Source organism: Trachemys scripta, chromosome 7 (genome assembly GCF_013100865.1).
Source record: "Trachemys scripta elegans isolate TJP31775 chromosome 7, CAS_Tse_1.0, whole genome shotgun sequence".
NCBI lineage: Eukaryota > Metazoa > Chordata > Testudines > Emydidae > Trachemys > Trachemys scripta.
Genome location: NC_048304.1, coordinates 34,710,077 through 34,733,449, shown reverse-complemented (window position 1 = coordinate 34,733,449; position 23,373 = coordinate 34,710,077). Strand labels below are relative to the sequence as shown.

Sequence of the window (23,373 nt, the reverse complement as noted above, 5' to 3'; positions counted from 1 at the left end):
ACGTTGGCCCTCCAGCGAGGTCACTGTTTAGTCCACCCCTTTCCAGGATTACAAAGTCCAACAGGACCACTTCCAAATGCCTTCTTAAGATGGTGTCCAACCCCAGCTTGGGGCTCAAGAGCCACTATACCAGCAGCTGGCAGGGGAACCCATGAGTTACACCGGATTCCAGCCCAGAGAGACCTTAAAACCAGCAATCCAGGTCTAATCAGTCCCTGTCCCAATTGCTGGCTCCCTCTTACCCAGCCTTTTGCCTTCCCTTGCCTGTTTCTGGTTTTACCATGGGAGCCGACTTGCTAGACTTCTTACTCCAGGGCAGAATCTCAGGACTTACTCTCCTCCTGGTCCCTGACAACTTCCCTCATCCCAGGGAGTGACTGCACCTCCCTTCTGCTATCCCTCCTGGCTTTATAGTGCTATCCCAGCCCTTCCCTAGCTGGGCTTCATTCTTAATTAATCTTGGTCCTCCCTCTTGTAGGTGATGCCAGGTAACCCAACTGGCCTCTCAGACCCTTGTTAACTCTATCAGGGCTGGTACTGTTTTACAAAACTGTCAACATTAATTGGCTGCGATGCAAGTGGCTCTTTAGACCAAAACGGCAACACGAATAGCACACTGTACAGTCCAGTGCCCTCCAATTATACGTGGAATATATGAAACAGCTTTTGATTCCTATTTCAAATCAAATGGGTTCAGGAGGATATGGTTTTGATGATTTTAAGTAGTTAAATTTCTACTAAATTCTCTTACTCATTTACACACAAAATCCTGTGACAAGCTGTGAGAAAGCTCTGACCTGGCTCTAACCTAAAATCTTGAGGCACTTTTATGTTACCAACAATGTTACGACTATAGCTATCAACTGATTTTAAATTGACTGAATAAACACATACAGAAAGAATTTTTCTACCTTTCTGTTAGATGTTAACAGTAAAGTGAAATTTTGCTAGTTTTTTGTTGTTGTTGTTGTTGTCAAACCTCAAGCCTCTGACTATATAATATTTTTGTTGAAGCAAGAGCCTTTTATTTAGGTGACTGGCAATTTCAATATCAGAGCATGTGTATAATTTATACAGGTGTCAGAGACTTCTCTCACAAGCTAGCAGTGGAATTTTTGCTGCTGTTTATACTTTAAATATACATGTAATAAATACACAATATTGAATAATATTTTAGAAAAAGTAATACCTGCCACATTTCTACCTTCTGTTTCACTTCCTCCTCTCCCATAAATTCATTCAGATTTGCAAGGGCTTTAGCTGCCAAAATTCTTCGTGCTTCCAGACTTAATTCTGATTGCAAAACAATGTATGGAACTGCTTCCAATAGGTCTTTACTATCTTGACTTTCATATCCAATAGATGATTCTTCTTCTAAAGCAGAATTATCAGAGTCCTCAGATGCACAAATTCTTCTGCCATACACATTAGTCTCTCGCTTCTTTCTGTGACCAATTTCCTTTGCAAAACTACATTTTGGTGTTCTTGCTTCCCTGTCATTGTGTACACGTTCAAAACCTGAGGAAAAGGTTTTACTACGCTGCACTTCTTTTGGCGATTTTTTTGTATAGAAATTGTTTTGTCCATCTAAACTGAATTTACCTTGACTCCAGAAAATAAATGTACTACGAACTAAGGCCTCTTTGTTTAAATCCAGCTGAGGAGTTTGAATGCCTGAAGAGAGAAAATGTTCCCTAGTGTTCTGCTGCTTAAGTTTGTCAAAGAGTGGTACTTGTGCAGGCACTGTCCATGGAGTTTCTCCTTGTTCCAAGAGAAATGCAGTTCTCCTTAAATCTGAGTCACTATAGCTTAGACGTCTTTTTGAATGAGTCAAAGGCTGAAGGCATTCAACATTCCGCCTCTTCCAAAGAGGATCATATTTGTGCTCATGGGAGAGAACAGAATCCTGGGTCTCAAAAGTGACATTTCCCACTACTGAGTGGGAGAATGGCTCTGATGTGTCACTGTTCTGTCTTGTTAACTCTTTATCTAGCTGTGTAGAGTCCAACTGAGAAACAGCCTCTTCAATTTCAGAAGAGAGATCTGGTATATCTAACAATTCCTCCTCTATCACTTGCCTGTTTTCAGCCAAGTCCAACAGCAGCTTGCAAACTAGATGAACAAGTTTTGGCACATACTTGAGATGTCTACTTTCATAGCCATGGAGCAGATGCCTCTGACGGATCAGATACTGGGACAGAGTAACTGCATGTGCTTTGGGCTCGCAGCAAGCAAACACATTTCTTAGAGGGATCAAAAATTGAGTGAATTCTCTTACACACACTAACTGACCTCTGGTTTGAATAGAATTAGGCCTTTTTGCCCTAACAAAAAGAATTGCTTGATCTGCAGTCATTCTTGTTGCAAAAACTAAGTAACAAGCTATCAAAACACCTAGAAAATGTAAAGACAAATGGTTAACATGTTAATACATTATAAAATAAAAATTAATACACACACATAAGGATGTAATTTTTATGCCCAATTCATAGTGTGCTATTGTCTAACTAAGTGTATATGCAATTTTTGCATCATAATACAAGCATCAGAGTGCAATAAGAACTAGATAAGCACTTGTCTCGATAAGACAGATTAACTGCTTTAGTACTAGGTTACTGGTAATACCCCAGATGGCCAACACTGACCATTCTTGTGCCATCTCCTTTTCCTTTTGCTGCTTTTTCCTCCCTGAATCTCAACCACTTTCCAGTCTCTTATGTTTCCCCTGTTGCTGCTGGCTGCCCAAGTTGATCCTGTACCTGGTACGTACAGTGGGAAATAATTAAACTTGACTCCCACTGTTAGTTTATCCACCAGTAAAAGGATACTCATGTAAATCGCATTTTCAGTGAAGGGTTCTCTGGAATTCACTTCCACTTTTGGCCCACCAGAACCAGAATGTTAGCCTTCAAATCATGCTCTAAAACTAGTCTTCTGTTCCAAGCTTTTGTGGGACAGAAGGATCAGTAGGTAACACTAGGTGGTAGGAGGGAGTCACTAATGTGTGGATTTGGGATGAGGTCATGTTTCTGGCTTTTTATGTTCTCTGTTATAAGTTACTTCAATTTTGTACATGCACCCAAAAGTACGTGTGGAAATCTTCCCAAATGAATTAAGAAATTAACATAAGAATAGCCTTGACAAAGTATGTGCCTGTCAGACAACATGGGGCCTCATTCACCTCCCAATAAAGTAAAGACTCCCATTGATTGATTTCAAGGGTAGTCCTTATAGGGGAAGTTCTATATGCATAAATCAGGGGGATACCTTATGCTATTAGCATACCTGAGAAAAGCCCGTTTTCTCTAATAGCTACACACTGGTGCTAATTCATTAAATTTGAATTAAATTAATGGAGATATTTTATCTCCTAGAACTGGAAGGGACCTTGAAAGGTCATTGAGTCCAGCCCCCTGCCTTCACTAGCAGGACCAAGTACTGATTTTGCCCCTGATTCCTAAGTGGCCCCCTCCAGGATTGAACTCACAACCCTGGGTTTAGCAGGCCAATGCTCAAACCACCTCCCCCCGATTAATCTAAAATCTATTCAAAATGTAGAAGCATCATTATTACAAAGGAGATTGGTGAGCCATAGCACCTAGCTTTTTGCTCTCCCTGTTCCCTGAGAGGCTCCGGCAGCCACAGGTGGATTTTTTTTTTCCTTTCTAAGCCTCCCTATTTTATTATTTCTTGCATATACAGCTGTTTGTATCTCAGATCTCCAAAATGAGATCTTTTCTTCTGGCTGCAAGGATTTGAGGCCTGCAGCTGTTTCACTGATCTCCTTCCTAGCCATTTTCCCTTACTTTGATATAGGTCAGCCATTGCGGTCATTCGGTGGATGTAAGAGAATTTGAAATTGAGGTGGCTACTCCGTGGAAGACTAAGGTTTAGGGCTTTTCACCCCTTTTAAATAAGAAATTAAATCTCCCCTTAGCTTGTATTAACTTTGTTAAATGCCATCTCTGAGTGCTTAAAGGTTTTTTCTCAGCCTCCCTCCACATTTTAAAAAAATGCCAATTTCTCTCTCAACTGCGTTTGCAGCACAGTTGCATCATTTTCAAACTCCTCACACCCACATGGAGCAATGGTGCCTATTGCAGAGATGGGGCCAAGCAAAGAGACATATTTGGGGAGGGGTCAGAAGTAAGTGCAACCTTTAACATCCTCAAACCCAAAAGAAAAAAGCTCCAAAGACCGAAGGTCTGAGTTGGGAGGGTAACCACAGATAACTCTATTCAAGACCAGAAAAGCACAAGGTGAATTATTTTCTTAATTGAAGACTATGTGGAGTAGCAGCTGCCTAGGTGAGGAGGCTGTACAGTTTCAATATTGCTGGGAGATTGTTACGTGGATTCAAAGTTTCTCTAATCTTTTGGTTCACAGCTCATAATTGTTAACTTTGTCCTCTTGCTGCCTATGACAGAATGACTCTTATTTTTTACAAATAAATTTTGTTTGCAAGTTTAATCACTTCACAGTATACCTCCTCAGAGTGATAAATATAAATCATTATAGGTTTGTTTAAATTGTATATCTGCCATTTTTTTGTACCTACAGAAAATAAGTTCACATTAATTTTTTAAGTTGAACACATACCTGTTCGGCCAAGTCCTGCATGACAATGAACAGCTACCCTCCCTTCCTGCAAGGCAAAAGCCATCACTTTTACCATATCCAGTATAGTAGTGAGAGATGCCACGCCATAATCCTTCCATCCAAAATTATAAAAATAAACTAAAAAGAGAGAGAATTGTTTTCTTTAGTACACAATGTTAAATCTTTTGTTCCATATGCAGAAGAGAAATGACTAGTCTTAAATGAAAGTACTGAAAAAATAAAAATAATCCGAATAGGCCTGACTATATATATTTGTTTGAAACAGATTATTTTCACATTTCAGAAAGAGCTTGCTGTGAGAATTTCATGGACATGCTGAGGTAGTTAAGATGTTTCAGACTAAAGCTCAGCTGGAATGGAAAAGGTATAACAAAACTGAGTGATTCATACTAAAATTACTGAGCTATATATAGGAAAAGTGTAACATTCTGTTTGGGCATAAAAGCAAATCTTAATTCAATGGCTCTTAACTTTCTTAAGCAGATACACTCAGTGCAGTATGAAAAAATAAAGATATTGCTGATACAAAGCTCTTCAAATCAAAGAAACAGACATTTTGCAAAGTGCAACATTACTCACAAACATGTCTGAAACACAGTTAATATGCTCTATATTATTTTGCTCATTTCCCATTTATCTTTTTACCAGGCATAGTCTTCTATCTACTCTAGCTGCTCATTCTACTGAAATGTAACACACCAACCACATACCTCACTCAACAGTAACATGAGAGAGGGAGCAATGTATTATCCGAGGTTGGACTTTGATAAATTTATTTTTTTATATTTTGTGAATAGTATTCCTTATATAACTGCTCTTAATCCAAAAGCTGTGTGACAGAAAATCTGCATGTACTGTACTCAATAATTAATGAGGAAAAGCAGCAGGAGTGAACTTACTTCCATCCTCCATGAAAGCTTCAGGAAGGTAGGTAAAGCCACTTTCTTGTTCCAGCGGATTCCCACAGCTAGCATGCTCCCCAGGACGCTGAAGGTTAATTACTGTTTTTATGTCACACCTTAAGCAACGAACAGAATAGTCACATTATATACAGCAATAATTTCATTAACCCTTATTTTCTAAAACATACATTTCTCCTAAGTGCAGAATGGATGCTTACCTGCATATTGCTAAATTAAAGGATCTTTACCAACAATCCAAATCTAAGTAGGAGGGAAAAAATGGATCAGGGATTATATCAGTAAGATCTAGAGCAATTCATTACCAATAAAATTCATTACCTTTGAAACTGCTCAATAATGTTATACTTCTCAATAATTTCTGTTGAGGGTCGAGCCATGGCCAATATATTATCTGTTATCCTGAAAAAATAAATTAATAATTTGGATGGATATTTCATTGTGATGATTTCATGGGTAATCTACCAAAATATACACCTTTTTTCCATTTTCAGGAGCTATCTATAATTAGCAATGTGCATTTATACCTTTTTTGAAAATTCTTTCATCAGATTACATGCTTTATAAATCCCACTGAAACAATTAAGTTATATAACAAAATACCATTATGAGAGGTGCTCAAATACCATGGTGATGAGCATGATACAAAACTTAAGTAGACAATGGCTACCCAGATCATAATTTCTGTATTTCTATTCAGAAACATTTTACATGTTTCTTCTTAACTCATTTTTACAAAATGTCAATATTAATTTAAAAATACATTCCAGTGACCATATAGATGGAAAAAATGCTTTCAATATTATTATTGATATAATATTATTTTATCTTCAATAAAATGTTTTCATTCATTTTAATCTAAACCAATGAGCATATTTTAACAGCTGTATTTAAATTTCAAGGGAAAACGTCTGTAGTTTAGAACATTCATGTAATCTGTAAACAGGTATTTATTATTTTGGATCTGAGCCAAAGCCCACTGAAGACAATGTGTGTCTTTCATTGACTTTGATGGGCTTTGTATGGAGCCCTTTACGGCTTACTGCTAAGTATTAATTTTTAACTAACCTTTTATTCCAGTACATACTGTACTTAACTTGGCAGTCTATATTTGGTAGAAAAATGCAATATAAATCTATTACCCTAAATTCTCTACTGGAGCTAATACAATTAAGCTTAGTGAAACTGAGTACTGCATATTACCAGGAAGAGTAAAGTCCTTTAATGGCTTGCTCTTGGTCACTCCATCGAGCTGGGTTTTCATACTTGCAAGCACGTCCACCACATGCCATCGAACACTGCATATGACCAGGAATGACATGGCGAAGACGTTCCCCTACTTTAGTATATTTTGCGGTTGGACGCCTTGAATTTCCTACAACAGAAAGAAAAACAGAATACATAAGATTAGCAAACTATCATCGCTACCCTAAAATATAATACAGCAAACTTTTAAATGTTTAAATTACAAAACTATAGTATATTAAAGATTTTTCAAGAGATTTAAGCAGCAAGGATTCACAATAAAAATACCATTCTTTGCTTATATTAGCGCTGAAGCTTATATTAGTGCTGTTATTCATGACATCAACTTAGTTTCCTTCTTCATGAAATTCTAGGTATGTGATATCCTCCATGATGAAGCAAATATCACGGTCACCTTTTATCTAGAAATGTACAGCATGCCTGCACAAACACATATTAAGCTATCTTTTGCTTTAATTATTTTCTGAAACCAAGGTTTTAAACTGAAATGCTCTACAAGTTAAAAATAAAGCACAGATTAAGCCCTGAGTAAGATATCAGTAAATACAATTATATATAATAAAACAATAACACTATAAAATGATTTTAAATATTTCATATATATTTATATACATCTAAACATCTGAATAAGATTATACACCTTTAGTACACGTTATATAATACATAGCTATAAAACCCAAGTATGATTTTTGGCAATAATCTAAAAAAATACTTCACTTTTTTTCTCAGGAAAAGTTGCATTCAGCTCTGCAGGGCTTACAGATGATATGGCCACCATAACACGGTGTGTGGATGATGAGAGGACCTCTACAACTGAGCTCCGGCGCCTTTGAAGTATGCGGAGAAAGGGATCAGAGGAAGAATGCCTCCGACCCTGAAAAAAGTTGCTAAAAATATTCACAGCTGAGCGCCTCCTGGGTGAAGCCTCCATGATCGATCACCCCCTTGCAACACTTTACAAATGTCGTAGAAAACAAACTGGATCTGAAATCCAACTTGCTCAATGCTGAAGTTACACAGAGATGTGTATCTTTCTGTGTGATCTAACAGCTATTCAGGATAGGCTGAGCAGTCTCCATAGTAACAAACAATGAAGCCACTGATGCCAGCTACCCTTGTGGAAGCTAAATTCTATATGAATTGATTCTGCTTGGGACAAACTGTTCCACTGCTAATGAGAATAGTTGCATTTCAAGTAGGTAATTCTGCAACTGGACTGGGATGATTTTCCAAAACAAAATGAGTATTTTAGTAAATTGCACTTATTGTACATTCAGAACATACTACACAGTATATTATATACCAAAATACAATCAAAATGTAGTTTGGGGTACTGCTTTTCTATAAATCTGTAAGTAAATACGCTATACTCCCCCACTGATTAGTTTGACAGTCCATTGCCATCTTTTGCCCTCCACTTAGCTGCTCCAAAATGCATTGTTAGTTCTGTAATGATTGGGATTAGTGTGTTGCTATTGAAATTGTTCACTGATGAATTGCAGACTGCTCACTCATGGACCATTCATATCCACTAACAAAACACAATTTGTTATTGAAAACAAAAGGTTTATTTTTTCAGAGCAGAGGTTTTTATTAACCAAAGCTCTTGGATCTACTGGGTTGAGGTAAAGCAGACTATTGGGAGAAGTAGCCATAGAATTTGATTGCTCCAAGTTTCAAGCGATAGGTATCAGGCTATGAGCTGCCTCCCTCTTTGCTTCCATGCTAAAGAGGGAGATTGAGCTGGCCAGAAAGATTTCAGCACTCTCAAAATCACAGGGCCAAACCGTCACTTGCAGGGGTAAGGGCTGTAAAAACCATTTAAAATAATAGTCATCTTGTCAGTTCTCTGTTAGAGTGCAATTTATAGATCTTGACGAGCAGAGTAGAGAAAAGAAAAGATAGAAGAAAAATCAGTATAACCTGACCCAATAAGCATGTTACTCCTGTTGCCCTCTCTTAGGGCCATGTTCTAATCTCAATCTGGGCATGCGATTACCATCTGATGTCACTGGGACTTGCGTACATACACCAAGGGAAGTCGATACCTCTTTAAGTGGAACTTGCATGACAAAACCGGGTAAGTAAAAGTGTTTTTTTCCAGTTTAAAAACCTCAGGCAATAATCTCTTTCTTCTAGGTGCAGACAGGAAGGATGTTATTAGATTTTGAACAGATGTACCACTTGGCTACTAAGGGTACAAGAGAGGTTTCATGCTGCTCCCAGCCCTACCACTTGCCAGTGATGGCAGGAGGGAAGAGGAACATCTAAAATCTAGTCCCTTGGGTGCTGCTGTTGCCCAAGAGCCTTTGCTACCCTGTTCCAACCCTAATGCTGATGTCACGAAGGAGAGAAAGTATTAAAGCCTGCTCCATGGCTGTTACCCATGAGTGTCTGCTACCAAGCCATGCCTTCCTCAACCAATCACATGCTAATTGAGGATTACAAAATAGCATTCCCCTCATCCCACTGGGCTACTGCTATCTACAAACCCTTTTTTTAAATCTGATATGTTACTATCAATTTCAAAAAAGAAAAACTAGCACTTTGAATTAAGTGGATGTCTAGACCCGAAGGACTGCTAAGGCAAGTTTTTGGGGTGTCTGTTATGGGGTAATTATAGGCTTTTTTAGTTTTACTTCTGAATCTGTTTCCAAGGCCTTGCAATTGTCTTAATGTTTGGAATTTTAGGAGTTATTTTTGTTTGGATAATTCTTGGGTGCTGAGGTTTAAGTATCATTTGTGATTAAGGGGATATTTTTTTTAGAGATGGTTCAAATGCTGGCTACATCCATTGATTATATCAAACTTTTGCTCATCAGTTATTTTGCCTCCTTAGATGTAATTCTGTATGGATCTTCATAAGTCAGTAACATTTTTCTTCTATATATGTCAAATTCAAAAAAGTTATAGTGCAGCCAGCAGTTGGTGAGACTGAAGGAGGCAAAATGCTGAATGTCATTATTCTCTCATTGACTTCAGTGCCATTTGGAGGTATTCAGCCAAAGTGGTGAATCATAATTATTGCCTGTAAAAATTGTTACTATTTATTATCTTTTTTTGTGGCACCCCACAATGTCTAAGCACTTCCCGAATACAAAAGATGGCACAGTCCTTGTCCATAAGAATTTATAACCTAACAGAAACAGAAAGCGAAATGGAAGGGAAACATGTCAAGGTGGTTACTGGTCATAGTCATGTTTGAGTAACACACTGAATTATTTGTACTGCATATACACACACATTATCCCCACAACCTAGCCATAACAGATGTATATGGCTTTTATTTTTCAGAGATGATTCCTTTTCAAAAAACTCATCTAAAAACTTTCTTTTAAAGGGCATATTAAAGAAAATGATTACCTGAACTCATAGTTGCAAGATATGCACTGCTCTTTACCAATGAACAATAAGGCAATTCATTTTGCAGCAAGACCCCTGCAGCCATGGCAGTACCTGTTGAAACAGCAACATGTTTATTGTACACATATCAGGGGAGACTTAAAAAAATCATTGGAGGATACCTACGCATTATAAAAATATAGCTGAGCAAGTTGCATGCAGTATAAAGTGAGACAGAGGCCTTGGGCAGTTAGATATTGGCCGTAGTACTCATTGTTACACAGTGGATTTAAATGCAGGAAGTGATAGATTGTCCCAGAAAATTCAAGCTCATACATCCTGCAGTTTTAGTTTTGGAGTTCTGCTGAAAAGGACTTCAGGGCTGGACCCTTTATACGAATATGAGTCATTCAACAAAGGTCCTAGAATATTCAATGCACTGCCATCTTGATTTCATCAAACTCTCTAGATCTAGAGTACAAGATTGTAGAACAGAAATCTTGCAAAAATGCTTTTTTTCCAGGAGAAGCTAATTAAATCATTGTGGCAGCACTGTTTTTGGATAGGAAACTTCATATTTACAATTTTAGATTATTTTGTATTTTGTATTTTTGTATTTTTTTCAAGAGACACCCATGAATGTGTGCAGTTATCTACAATAGCGTGTGTAATCACCATAATTAAGCATACAAATCAGGTGATGAGCCTCAAAACCTCAGGTTATTTTTGACATGTTGGCAATTATGGAAACCATATTTTGCGGGACACTGCTCCACTTAGAAGTCTGGTATCTGAGATCTTGACAACGTGGAGAAGGGCCTTTTGGTATAAGCTAAGGTGTGAATTTAAACCGATAGTTATACCAGTATAAACTCCCATAGGGACACTTCAGGTATCTAAAAGGGTGTCATAAGGAGGAGGGAGAAAACTTGTTCACCTTAGCCTCTAAGGATAGAACAAGAAGCAATGGGCTTAAACTGCAGCAAGGGAGGTTTAGGTTGGACATTAGGAAAAAGTTCCTAACGGTCAGGGTGGTTAAACACTGGAATAAATTGCCTAGGGAGGTTGTGGAAACTCCATCTGTAGAAAGAAGAACAGGAGTACTTGTGGCACCTTATTAGAGCATAAGCTTTCGTGGACTACAGCCCACTTCTTCGGATGCATATGCACGTAAGCTAAATGGGAAAAGGATACTCTGACACTAGCATAAGCTTTCGTGGACTACATATGCATATGCATCCGAAGAAGTGGGCTGTAGTCCACGAAAGCTTATGCTCTAATAAATTTGTTAGTCTCTAAGGTGCCACAAGTACTCCTGTTCTTCTTTTTGCAGATACAGACTAACACGGCTGCTACTCTGAAATCCATCTGTAGAGATATTTAAGAGTAGGTTAGATAAATGTCTATCAGGGATGGTCTAGACAGTATTTGGTCCTGCCATGAGGGCAGGGGACTGGACTCGATGACCTCTCGAGGTCCCTTCCAGTTCTAGAATCTATGAGTCTATGAATCTTATCCTAGTGTTGGAGTATCCTTTTCCCATTTAGCTTACGTGTGCTAGGAAGTGGTTTAAATAAATAAGAAGGCACTTTTAAACAACAAGAAGAGCATCCACAGAGGAGGTTATATCAGTAGAACAGGTAAAACTTTCCCATGCAGACAAGCCTGAGTACCAAATTCTGAAACAATGTTTTTAGGATTCAACAGCACTAAGCAAGCTGCCTCAAGGTACAGGAAAATTACTAAGAAGGTGTTGTGGGGGTGAGAAGGCTATGTGTTTGTAAGGCATTAATTGCTTTTTTTTTTCCTTACCCAGTGTTTAACTTAGCCATATTTTTGTATAATTGTTTTTTAAAAATTCAAAAGACTTAAAACACCCTCACTGTGCATTTATCAACATGTAGCACTGTCTGATTTCATGATGGAGTAAATCAGAAATATCCCCAATGAAGACAATGGGCCTGGTTCTCATTTACACTAAAGCCACTTTACACTGCTCTGGCATTGTTCAGGGTTTTTAGAGTGGGCATAAGTTACATTTACACCCATTTTAAGGTCCCTTCAATGACAGAGCAGTGTAAAATGGATTTAGTGCAAATACAACCCCTGCAATCTCAAGGTGGCAGTGCTTTGTCTGGACTCCGGGGAAAAAAGGGGTAGTAGATCCTTTAAAGGGGGAATGGGGAGGATTGGTAATTACCCACGAAAATATATTGGTTATGTCTGTTATTCAGTGACAATGGGGTACATCTGCCAGATGAGGAGAGGATGTATTTCTGGCCAACATGAGAGAGGAAATTACCATTCATCTGGGAACCGGGTTGGCGGAGAGGAGGCAGTCATGCTAATTGCTGGTGCCTATGTGTGGCAGGAGTCCAGTGCCAGGTACTCATTCCATAGGGGATCTGGGTCACTGATAAACCAGAACTGGAAGTGGACCTAATGGGCAGGACTGGCTCCAGGGTTTTGGCCGCCCCAAGCAGCCAAACAACAACAACAAAAACGCGATCGCGATCTGCGGCGGCAATTCGGCGGAAGGTCCTTTGCTCCGAGCAGGAGTGAAGGATCATCCGCCGAATTGCCGCCGAACAGCTGGACGTGCCGTCCCTCTCTGAAGTGGCCGCCCCAAGCACCTGCTTGGTAAACTGGTGCCTGGAGCCGGCCCTGCTAATGGGGAAGCATCCCCTAAGAAAGCTAGGGAACAGAGATAGGGCTCCTAATGTCTGCTCCAGCAAGGAGACAACCTCTTTCCCCAGCCCCTTAACTCTCATACAAAGGGAGGGCAGTGGGGTGCCAGCAACCACCAGCTGTGGAGGGCTGATGGCAACCCTCTACCAGGTGGAAGTGATTAAGGAAGGAAATATTGCACGGATTACTGCCAGTTACTTCCCAGATGAGTTAATACAGTTGCAGCCTACTTAAGCCACATCTTCTCTTTTTTTCTGTGTTTCCAGGACAATAAGAATCAGGCACAATGTACCTTCATGTAAGTGAAAGCACCTTAACAAAGAGCTTTTAGAATCTTCAAGGATTCCAAGAAGTGCATTGCATAATAAGGAAGAAAAAAGTTAGTTACCTGTATCTGAACTGTTTTCTATGCTGACCCTTGACTTTGTTGTTTTAGCCGCAAATTCCTTCATTATATGGGTAGCTGCCAGCTATATTTAGGTAGCCTAGCACTTTCCATTTTAAGAGTTGCTTGTGCCCTTTTTTCAGAAGCGCTAACATTTTCACTGATTGCAATGGGTCTCTGGAATTCAGCAAGGGGAAAGCCAGCAGGCTAAAGAAATGCCTTTTATTTGTCTCATAAAATTCCATTCAGGTTCAGTTGAGTTATAAACTATTTTAAAAAAATCACCCTCTCCCTTCTCACTTGTATTCCACAGGAAAATTCTGGCAGCCTGCCAAAATTATAATTGAACACACAAACATTCTAAAGATTTAGGTCCATGCTACCCATCGTTTAAAGCAGCAGGATCACCACCACCACATGCTGTACTAGGAATGCCTGGGAGCTGCTAGCGCAGCTGTAGTAGCAGGACGGAGGGAATGGGGAGAGAGCTGAGTCAAGCCAGGCTGGGCTCCACTGATCCAGCACAGGGCCAAGACATCACATTTCCTATCCCCAGGGCATGACCTGGGGGCAAGAGTCCCCCAACCTCCCCATAGGGGAAAAGAGACAGCCAGATTGGACTCCCCAGTTATCTCCTCTAGCCATCCCATTCTCCACTCTGGAGGTACCACTGTGGTGGGAGGAAGGAATGATTGTTGGGCTGGGTTAGACTCTCCCCCATCACCCCTGGACCCAGAATATGGAGCCAGCCAACCACCTCACCCCTCCTCCTGCTGCCACCTACTACAATCAGTCCTGTAACGCAAGTGGCCAAAGTCTGCACTGCAGTGCTGATGGTCACGGTTCACACCAGATGATGGTACATGTTGGTTGAATTGTACATAATATAATTTTATTTTTACCTTTTTCCTCTAACAAAAACAACACCCTTGGAAATTACGTCCAAAAAACTGTTAAAAGGATGTGATTTAGTTGCTAAGTCAAGCACTTGAAAATTTGAAAATACCAGACTTATGGCTGCTCATACAGTCTTAACTATGCCCCTTCTGAGTATGCATTGTCCGGCGATGGCAGAGGAAAGACAGGAGAAAATGGACATGGTTTAATTAGGCTGCAACTTTATTCACTTAAAATATCCGGAGTATCCGGCAAGAAGTTGTACAGTGCAGCTGGTGGTCATTTCCTTAATAATTTCCACCTAATTTTGAGGGCTGCTGTCAGCACTGTCCCTTCCCAACCTGATCCCAGGCATCCCATTGCTGGGCCCCCACTGCCCTCCCCTCACAGGAGGGTTAAGGGGGCTAGTAAAGGAGGGGAGTTGGCTCCTCATTGGACCAGATGTCAGAGCCCCAAACCCTTTTCCTTGGCTCCCTTAAGGACTGCATTCCTCTAAATCCCCTTCCAATCCATTTGCTCCAATAACCATAGCCTTTCCATAACGAGTACCTGCACTGGATATTTGCCCCAAATATTACATAGTAAGTTGCAATATTGTAACCTAACCCCATATCCCACCCTACCCGTCCCAAACCTGCTGTGGGAAGGTGGGGGAAAAAAACACCCTATCTTGGTCAATCTGGCAGTGAGGGAAAAATTCCTTTCCAGCTCCCAAGGAAAAGGGCAACTAGCATAATGGCCACAATGGATCAAGAAGAAACCCGGTCCTTACTCAGATTCCATGGGTGGCAGGATGGATGCTGCCAGACCAATCCCGGTGAAAGAAGGCTTCTCCAGACTGTCCAGTGTATAAATACCCACCCTACTCTTCCAGTCAGCTGGAAGTGTAGTTACTCCACACACCTAGTCCAGCCACTTCCTACTTCATCAGATAAATTTTCCCTTTTCCTCCTTCTCTGGTACCAGTTGAAGAGGAAGCCCAAAAAAGGGCAACAACCCCTTTTCTTCCTGCCAGCCAGACAAGGACCCACTGCATACAGCTGTGGTGAGCCCATTATGATCCAGTTTTAACTACACGATCACATACTGTTTTTTCCACAGGACCTTTGCCTTACTCAGTGCACAGAATGGAAGAACAAGGGGTTAGAATTAAGGCTGCAGGGGCAACCATAAATCTGGCATTTTTACCTTTCAAATGCTTGACTTCACAACCTACAAAATTCTCTTTTAACCTAGTGTTTTGATATTTAAGTGCCAGAGACAAAATAAATGTGTGTGTCAAATGCTAATGATAATCTGATCACTTTATTCTTGTGTCTTTACTAAATACATTAAATTATTTTTTTAATATTATTTCCGTTAGGATTGGATTCATTTAAGACTTACCAAGTCTTAGTTCTTCAACACATTTTGATTCTTTAGAACTCTTTTGTTCATAGTCCATAATGGGAATATCTAGCTGTGATGCAGGCACTGAAACTGCTCATCACAATAGGAGATTTTACTATTAGAGCTATTTAACCATAAGCTAGAAGGCTACTTAACTCAAGCTACTGATTCACACAATTATTTCTGCTGCAGCTGCTTGAACAATACATTTAACAATTAAAATAGTTCTCGAGATGTTGGATAAACGGCACAAATTTCCATACAAAAATACTTTCTAAACTTGTCCATATACAAAAGGAGAATGGAAAACAAACAGTGTATTTTCCAGATGCACGCTACAGGGACACTGTCAAGTTAATCATATTTGTGAAAGTTTTCTGTCTGAAAATTTGTACTTACTTTTGTTACAATTAACATATGAAAGTACAGTAACTGAATGAGGTTAAAGGAAAATATGTTTTTTTGTTTGAGGGGAGTGCATAACAGTACTTTGTGTATGCACATTTACCATACATTCAATTTTGTGTTGTTCGTTTATATAATATGGTAAAATAAATTAATAAAAAACAAAGATGTGGTGGTAAAACCGCAAAAATTGGCAGAAGTACTCAGGAGAAGATGTGTTTTCCAAAACTATTTCATATTTTTTTAAGAATTAACTTCAGTTAAGTTTGAGGGGATCTCTTTTATTTTAAGAAAAATCAGTATTGCAGAAAATTGTGTAGCTACAGAATTGCAGAAGGCTAATGAGCTCTTTCTAAATAATACAGCGATAAGAGTTGGTTGATTTGCCCAGGAAATTTTTTGCCTAGGAATTGGACATCCCTGAAATTCCTTTCCAGAACCCAGACCAATCCTACTGCTCTTTCCCATTTGAGCAGTGCCATGGACTTCAATATTTTCTTTGTTTTAGGAGTGCTGTAGCATTTCATTTCAAACATGAGTATGCTGTATTTACTACATGACAGCTATTCTGAATTTAGTAATATGAGCAATACTCAGTCTGCATTTATTTTTTAAAACAAGCTAAGTGGGATTATGACTTACTTTAAATAGAAAAATAGCTCTTTTTGGAACAAGGGCAAAATGTGGCTTACAGTGCGGAAATGTGTTGTGATTTGGAACAGGAAGTAATATTTAACATTACAGTATTGTAAGTATATACAGTAAACTGATTCAGGTTACGGATTTTGTTTTGCATTGCTACACAAACAAGGACAATGCTAAAGTAAAACTAGTGCTTGAGTAACAACTGCTCACTTGATTCTTATAAACGCCATGGGAGTGGAAAGAGAATAAGGGACTTGTGATTCTCTGTTTAGCTGCTGCAGTTTTCTTTAAGCAGTTAGGATCAAAGTTGAAGGCGTTTCCTGGAAAGAGATTAGCATTTTCTGTTTCTTTCATTTAAAATATAGTTTTATTCCTTAAAGGCCTTATTCACCAGTTTGTTCATTATATTTGTTCAATCCTAGCACATGCTAGAGAAAAACAAACAAACAACCAGCACGTTATTTTAGGCCATGTTCCTAATTCTCTTGCAGAGCTAATAAAGTCAGGTCTTGAAGCAATCATTCTATGACAGTAATCAGATTAACTACATTATCCATGTGACATACACCTCTATTGCCATGACAGCAAAGCAGGAGGTCTTTAATCTTTAGATAGACAGACAGACAGAATCTTAGGTGACCGACCATCTTCTTGTATTTAACCACATATCAACCACAGATTACAGTGCCATTAAGTCTGCATAAATAACATAGCTAATGGAACTGTAGTACAGTAATAGTATACACCGATTGACTAACTGAAGGAAACAGCAATATAGTATTGCCCAGGGACGCAAATGGCTCCTGAATTGTGGTACACTGTCTGATACCAAAGACTGAGGGAAATATTGCACCAAAGACAATTATTTTATTGCTCGTTCCATGTTGCCAGTCAGTATAGATTTTTCAGGTATTTTCTCCCCTTCCTGAAGAAAACTGATCCTCAAATAAAAAGAACACAAGTTTTTGCTGGCTGCCTGCTGGTCACTATGTTGATCTACACTTTTGTTGACTGAACTGAACCAAAATCCCATTATGCTCTATAGGGCTAGACCAAAGGTGAAGTGGAAAAGTACTCCTTGAGAAATTAGGGGCATGTCTATGCTGCATCAAGGAGTGAACTTCCCAACCCAGGTCCAGACCAGACTTGTGTTTGTGGGGCTCACACTAGCATGCTAAAAATTGCTGTGTAGACTTTGCAACTCAAGCTGGAGCCTGGGTTCTCAGGCCCGCCCAGCCACCCAAGCTTGGGAGCCCAAGCTGTAACATCTACCCAGCTATTTTTAGTGCACTAGAGTGAGCCCCCACTAACACAAGTCTGTGGATCTGGACTGGGAGGCTTGCTCCCAGACGCAGTGTAGACGTATCCTATAGAGCTGAGACTGCAGGTGGTAATTTCACTACATAAGGAATAGAATTTTACTTTAGACTGTGAAATCAACTCTCACAAACAAATGTATTAATTAAAATATGTAAACTGCAAGGGTAATTGCAAGGGTAATTGGATAAGGTGTGTAATGCAACTAAACTAAGTAGCTAACTCTAAACAAGTAAAATGTATCATTATTGGAATGCTTTGTGTTTATGCAAAGTTGTAGAACTATGAACGGTACTCATTAAGCTTACTGTGGAAAACTACTAGTAGTTAAACTGTTAAAATCTCTGTTTTTGTACATGTAGAATCTGTCAGAAAATAAGATGTATGTTCTGAGGCTTGCAAAATATACACCATCTGCCAGGTATGGATGATTATCTGTACAAGGTTTGGTTGGTATAGCTATCTCTATGTCTCGCAAAACATAGATGGGGCTAAATAGAAGATGTGTAAGGCCTGGTAATACAGTGAAATTTGTGGAATCTTTTATTTGTTATAAACAAGGGTATGTGTGTATATGTATAAGTAGAATTGTGTTCAGACTTTGGAACAGACACAGACTGGAGAAGTAAGCTGTGATTGCTACAAAACTGTTCCCCAGACTGGGTAATGTATATTTCTTTCTGTATTGTGCTGATTTGTCTTTGATTAATAAACTGACAGAGTATGGGTTATATGATTTTGGGCAATATGTATTTGATAACAGATGAGTAGCCGTCATCTGGAATTGAACTAGATTAGCTGAGAGTGAAATAACCATCAGGTTAATTTAAATTTACATGGAGCATTTTGCAGGGCTAATTCCACCACTCACTAATACCTTATTGAACTAGTTCTTAAATATCTGCCCTGATGACGTTTGGTCACCTTCTTGGCAAGTCTATTTCACTGCCCAGTTTCTCTTGCTGCTAAGACTTTTCTTACTACTTAGCCAAAATGAATAATTTTTTAGCATCATGTCACTGCACCATATCTTACTATCTTGTGAGACTCCCTCTTTTCATTTATACCATTACTCTGAAATCATTTATTCAATGTGTTCCTACCTACAGAGTCTTTTTAAAAAACTACAAAATGTAGCTCTTTATCCTCCAGTTATTTTTGTTATAGAATTGGATTATTAACAAATGAATTGTTGAAGAAACTAAAAACAACTTGAGTAGAACTTCAGGTATTCTTTTAGGCACTATTTTTTGTAAGCAGCATTTTTTTTTCCATTTTATAGTACCACGGCTTTCATTAGGCGTTGAAAAAGCATCTCTTGAAGCTTCTCAATGCTATTTCTCAGTAACAGTCACAAAATGTTGCATGTCCAAACATATGAATGTAGATACTCTAAAGCATGGATCCATTTAGGATAATGATCCAATAAGATGCTGCCTGTCATTCTCCCACTCCATGCTCTTCAGTACTTCCAAGTCACTGAAGTTAGCCACAGCAAAACCATGTAGCACAAGAAGTCTGGCTTACACATCATAGGACAAATCCTGTCTAGTACTCCACTAGTGCAGAGAGACAATTCTCTTGCAGAGGAAGTGGTGTGATTACTTTGTGCCACCGGGGGGGAAGAGAAGGGGGACCCAAGATTGAGAAAGACTGCACAGGGGGACAAGAGGACTCCCTATTTACAACTATCAGTCTGCAACAGGAACAGTATGTGTGGCTAAGGAAAGAGGTTGGTGATTCCACCTCTATGTCTGTTGGGGGAAAGGAAGGACCACACAGGCAATGGAAGCTACTCCTCTAGGTCCCATGACTGGCTTTGCTGTCACTCTGCCTTGAGTGGAAGAAGATTCCTTCCCCCCTCATCTCTGCTATCTGGGAGGTCTGCCTGGCGCCCAGATGTTGTTCAAGCTGGCTGTTGTGCAGAGTATTTGCCTGAGAATGAGGGAGAGAAAAACGGATAAAGTTTGACATTCTGGCTGCCAGAAAAGAATTGCACTGACTAAAAGAAATGAGAGAACAAGACTATCCCTTAAGTAATTAATATGGCCATTTAACATAAAAATACAAATAATTATTGCCTTTTCTTACAGAACCTATTTCCAAAACTTGCAGACAAGTTTCTGTTTTCTACAATAGAAGGACTCCAGTTCTGTCAACTCAGCTGCGCCATGAACAGTATCCCCATGGTAAGGCTCATTATCATATTTTTGTTGAACTAAATTAATACATAAAGGCCTCTGTCCTGCAAACTCTTATGCTTGTGAGTAACTTTGTACATGTGAGTAAATCCATGGAGTTCAGGGAGACTACTCATGTACTTACAATATCAGGGCCATAGTTAGTAGCCAATTTTAAAATCTCTATGTATAAGAAACTCAGTATTTTCAACCTCAATATAAAAGGGACATAATGAACTTAATAATAAATAATCTATGAGATAGGTATATCTCCATATAACTGGAAGGGACCTTGAAAGGTCATTGAGTCCAGCCCCCTGCCTTCACTAAGAGGATCAAGTACTGATTTTTGCCCCAGATCCCTAAGTGGTCCCTCAAGGATTGAACTCACAACCCTAGGTTTAGCAGGCCAATGCTCAAACCACTGAACTATCCCTCCCCCCAACTTGAAGTCTAATCAACTTAATGAGTGAACAGTAGTATCAGACACTACATATCTCCCACAGTCCCTCTGCTGGTTTTTGTGGATACATTCATATCTTCCCGCTTTTGTTTTTTTAAGGTGGTTGTGTTTTCCCCTGTTGTCTTTCATACATAAACAATAGGCAAAAACCATCTAAGGGCCAGATTTTAAAAGTAGGTGCCTAAAGATGCAGATAGGTGCCTAGTCCATTTTGAAAATCCCATTAGGCATCTTTCTACATCTTTAGGCACTAAATACTTTAAAAAATCTGGCCCGTTCCTGCCAACACACATCTTACATGAGTAATTACTCTGGTCCTACTGAAGTCAATGGGACTACTCCCCTGTCTAGTTAGTCATGTGGACAAGTATAGGATCAGGTCGTTACCTGCCAAAACACAGGAAGGAAGGAAAGTAACAACACAAAGTTCTGTAAACTGCACAAAGTTTTCTTCTCCAATCTCTAAATGTTGTTTTCTCTAATCTCTTTCAGTTATAGCAGCAATTCTCAACCAGGAGTCTGAGGCCCGAGCAGATTTCAGGAGGTCTGCCAAGAAGGGCCAAAATTAGACTCACTGGGGCCCAGGGCAGAAAGCTGCCACCTGGGGCTGAAGCCAAAGCCTGAGCAGTTTAGCTTCGCGGGGCCCCCTGTGGGGTAGGGCTCTGGGCAATTGCTCTACTTGCTACCCCTAATGCTGGTCCTGTCTTTTATATGTAGAAAAAACAGCTGTTGTGGCACAGGTGGGCTATGGAGTTTTTATAGCATGTTGAGGGGGTCTCAGAAAGAGAAAGGTAGAGAAAGCCTGAGTTATAGTAACCTTAGATGATACTTTTTACCAGTGTAGGTTAAAGAAAGTCACAGTAACGTGATCATAAAAAAAAATCCCTTTACCCAATTTCTCCACCATATGAGAAATAATTATACTTGTCAAAATTCAGTTTTTTAAATCAGGTATTTTCAAATATGCAATCAAGAGTTTTTGACATTAAAACATTTTTAAATATGCTAACAAGTAGCCAATTAGAAGACTTTTCAGCCAGATGTACAGGTCACTAAAAAAAAAAAAATTATAATAGAATTGCTAACTCAACCTAACATCATTGTCAGAAATAATACAAATTAGTACAATTTGTAAAGATGCTCAGAGAAGTAATGTTTTTATTTCCGTGTTGCATTATTCCTAGTGATGACAATTTAAAAAGGGAAAATATTATTCCCTAAGGAGTTTTCAAACTAGGTTAGCAACAAGACACAAGAGGTGGATGAAAAACAGATGGTGGGTGGGGTAGAAATGGAGGTCAAGGTAACAACAACACACATCTGTTTTCATATAGACTAGCCATATGACATTTACACAGTGGGGTGATCCTACACCTGTGGCAAAACACCCAGTGATTGAAATGGGAACAGGATTAGGACAAGTATGTTACTTCTGTACCTCCCTCCGTGGACTTTTTTTTTTTTTTTTTTAAAAGGAAAAACAACATTCACCATCTGTTTCAGTAAGAACTGAATGTGACTTAATCATTAAGCACAGTGTTTACACAGGACTGTGGCTGCTTATGGTATATCATAAACATACAAAAGGAACAAAAGCATATAATTAGGTTTGGAAGGTTTAGATGTTTATGGGTAAATGTTGATAAACACCAACTTCACTGTACAAACACACACAAAAAATATTTCCACTGATGACAACTGAATTTTGCAAACAGGCAAAGTAAAAAACAATACTGTTTGAGAACTTAAGAGTTAAAATCCAGTGATTTAGTCTTTTGAATTAGGCTTATTACAAATAGACTAGTAAATGAATAGTAAAAACACATATAATTTGTTGATTTAATTACAGGATATTTACTTTGTATATTTTGACATGTGATGTTGACCATGTGTCTTCATGGTTCATAAAGCTTTAACTTTTTGAATCTCAATGTCTGTCATTAAATAATTTTCTGATGCCCTCCTCATAGTTTTCCACAACTGTGAAAATTTAAATCAATAAGATATATAAAAATGCTTAAAAATAAATATCAATAATATCCAACAAAATTATATAAAATAAAAATCAAATTCTGCCAAGCCTACATACAATTCAGCAGAACACTGCGTAGGTGTCGCAGCCCTGGGTATTAATTGAAGGTGGGCATAAATTAAATAGCAAGAAATTTCGTGCTAAACTGATGGACAGGTCTAACAATTGATTTAATTAGTGTTATTTAATTCACTATCAGATTTCTTCAGTAAATGCTAGCACGATAGTTTACAGACCTTATTTTAAACTACCTTGAACAGGCTGGCAGCCAATAATTACTACTGGGAATTATAAAGGAACAGGGTAAAAGTGAATACATTAACTGTTCTACAAACAAAACTGGTGACTCATATTATTAATCTTGCATCTCATGTTTAGTAAGACTACTCTTTCTGATTTACATGGTGAACTACATACAGAAGAGTGAATTGGATTGTCATTATAGCTTGGAATGCTATACACAACTGAATTTTAATATAACTATGCTCACAAGTGCACATGCTTTAAAATTGGACTTTAGCAATGTCAAATGAATATAAAGATCTGTCCTTTGCAAATTTCAAACACTCAGAACCGGAGAGAGTTAGCTTCTCATTTTAAATTAGTTTTAACAAGCAATTTCAATATTTTCAGTTTAACGCCTTACCTGTTACCCAGAAAAAAGATTGGGTGACTGTTGATCCCTTCATTACTGCAGATCTGACAAAGCACAAGTAGCGTGTTGTATGAAAATACCCGTTTATAGAAATGAATCCTAAATGTTGTTGCAGTTTTTACTACAGTTAATTGGATTTGTAAGGGTAATCTGGGAGGAGCCAATAACA

General features: G+C 38.8%; 1 protein-coding gene across 3 annotated transcripts in view; it reads right to left on the bottom strand.

The window, feature by feature from the left end:
- Positions 1 to 23,373, bottom strand: part of PTPDC1 (protein tyrosine phosphatase domain containing 1) — a 43,616-nt gene that overhangs the window by 8,611 nt on the left and 11,632 nt on the right. The window contains exons 3-8 of one of the 3 annotated variants that reach the window (XM_034776503.1): positions 10,170 to 10,262; positions 6,744 to 6,915; positions 5,862 to 5,942; positions 5,520 to 5,638; positions 4,600 to 4,737; positions 1,190 to 2,394 (exon numbers count right to left, since the gene is read on the bottom strand). In XM_034776503.1, coding sequence (XP_034632394.1) covers positions 1,190 to 2,394; positions 4,600 to 4,737; positions 5,520 to 5,638; positions 5,862 to 5,942; positions 6,744 to 6,915; positions 10,170 to 10,254 — 1,800 coding nt within the window. In that variant the 5' untranslated portion in view covers positions 10,255 to 10,262. Of the gene's footprint in view, positions 1 to 1,189; positions 2,395 to 4,599; positions 4,738 to 5,519; positions 5,639 to 5,861; positions 5,943 to 6,743; positions 6,916 to 7,523; positions 7,888 to 10,169; positions 10,263 to 23,373 lie in introns of those variants that run through there. The other 2 variants (XM_034776504.1, XM_034776501.1) reach the window with 2 other exon arrangements.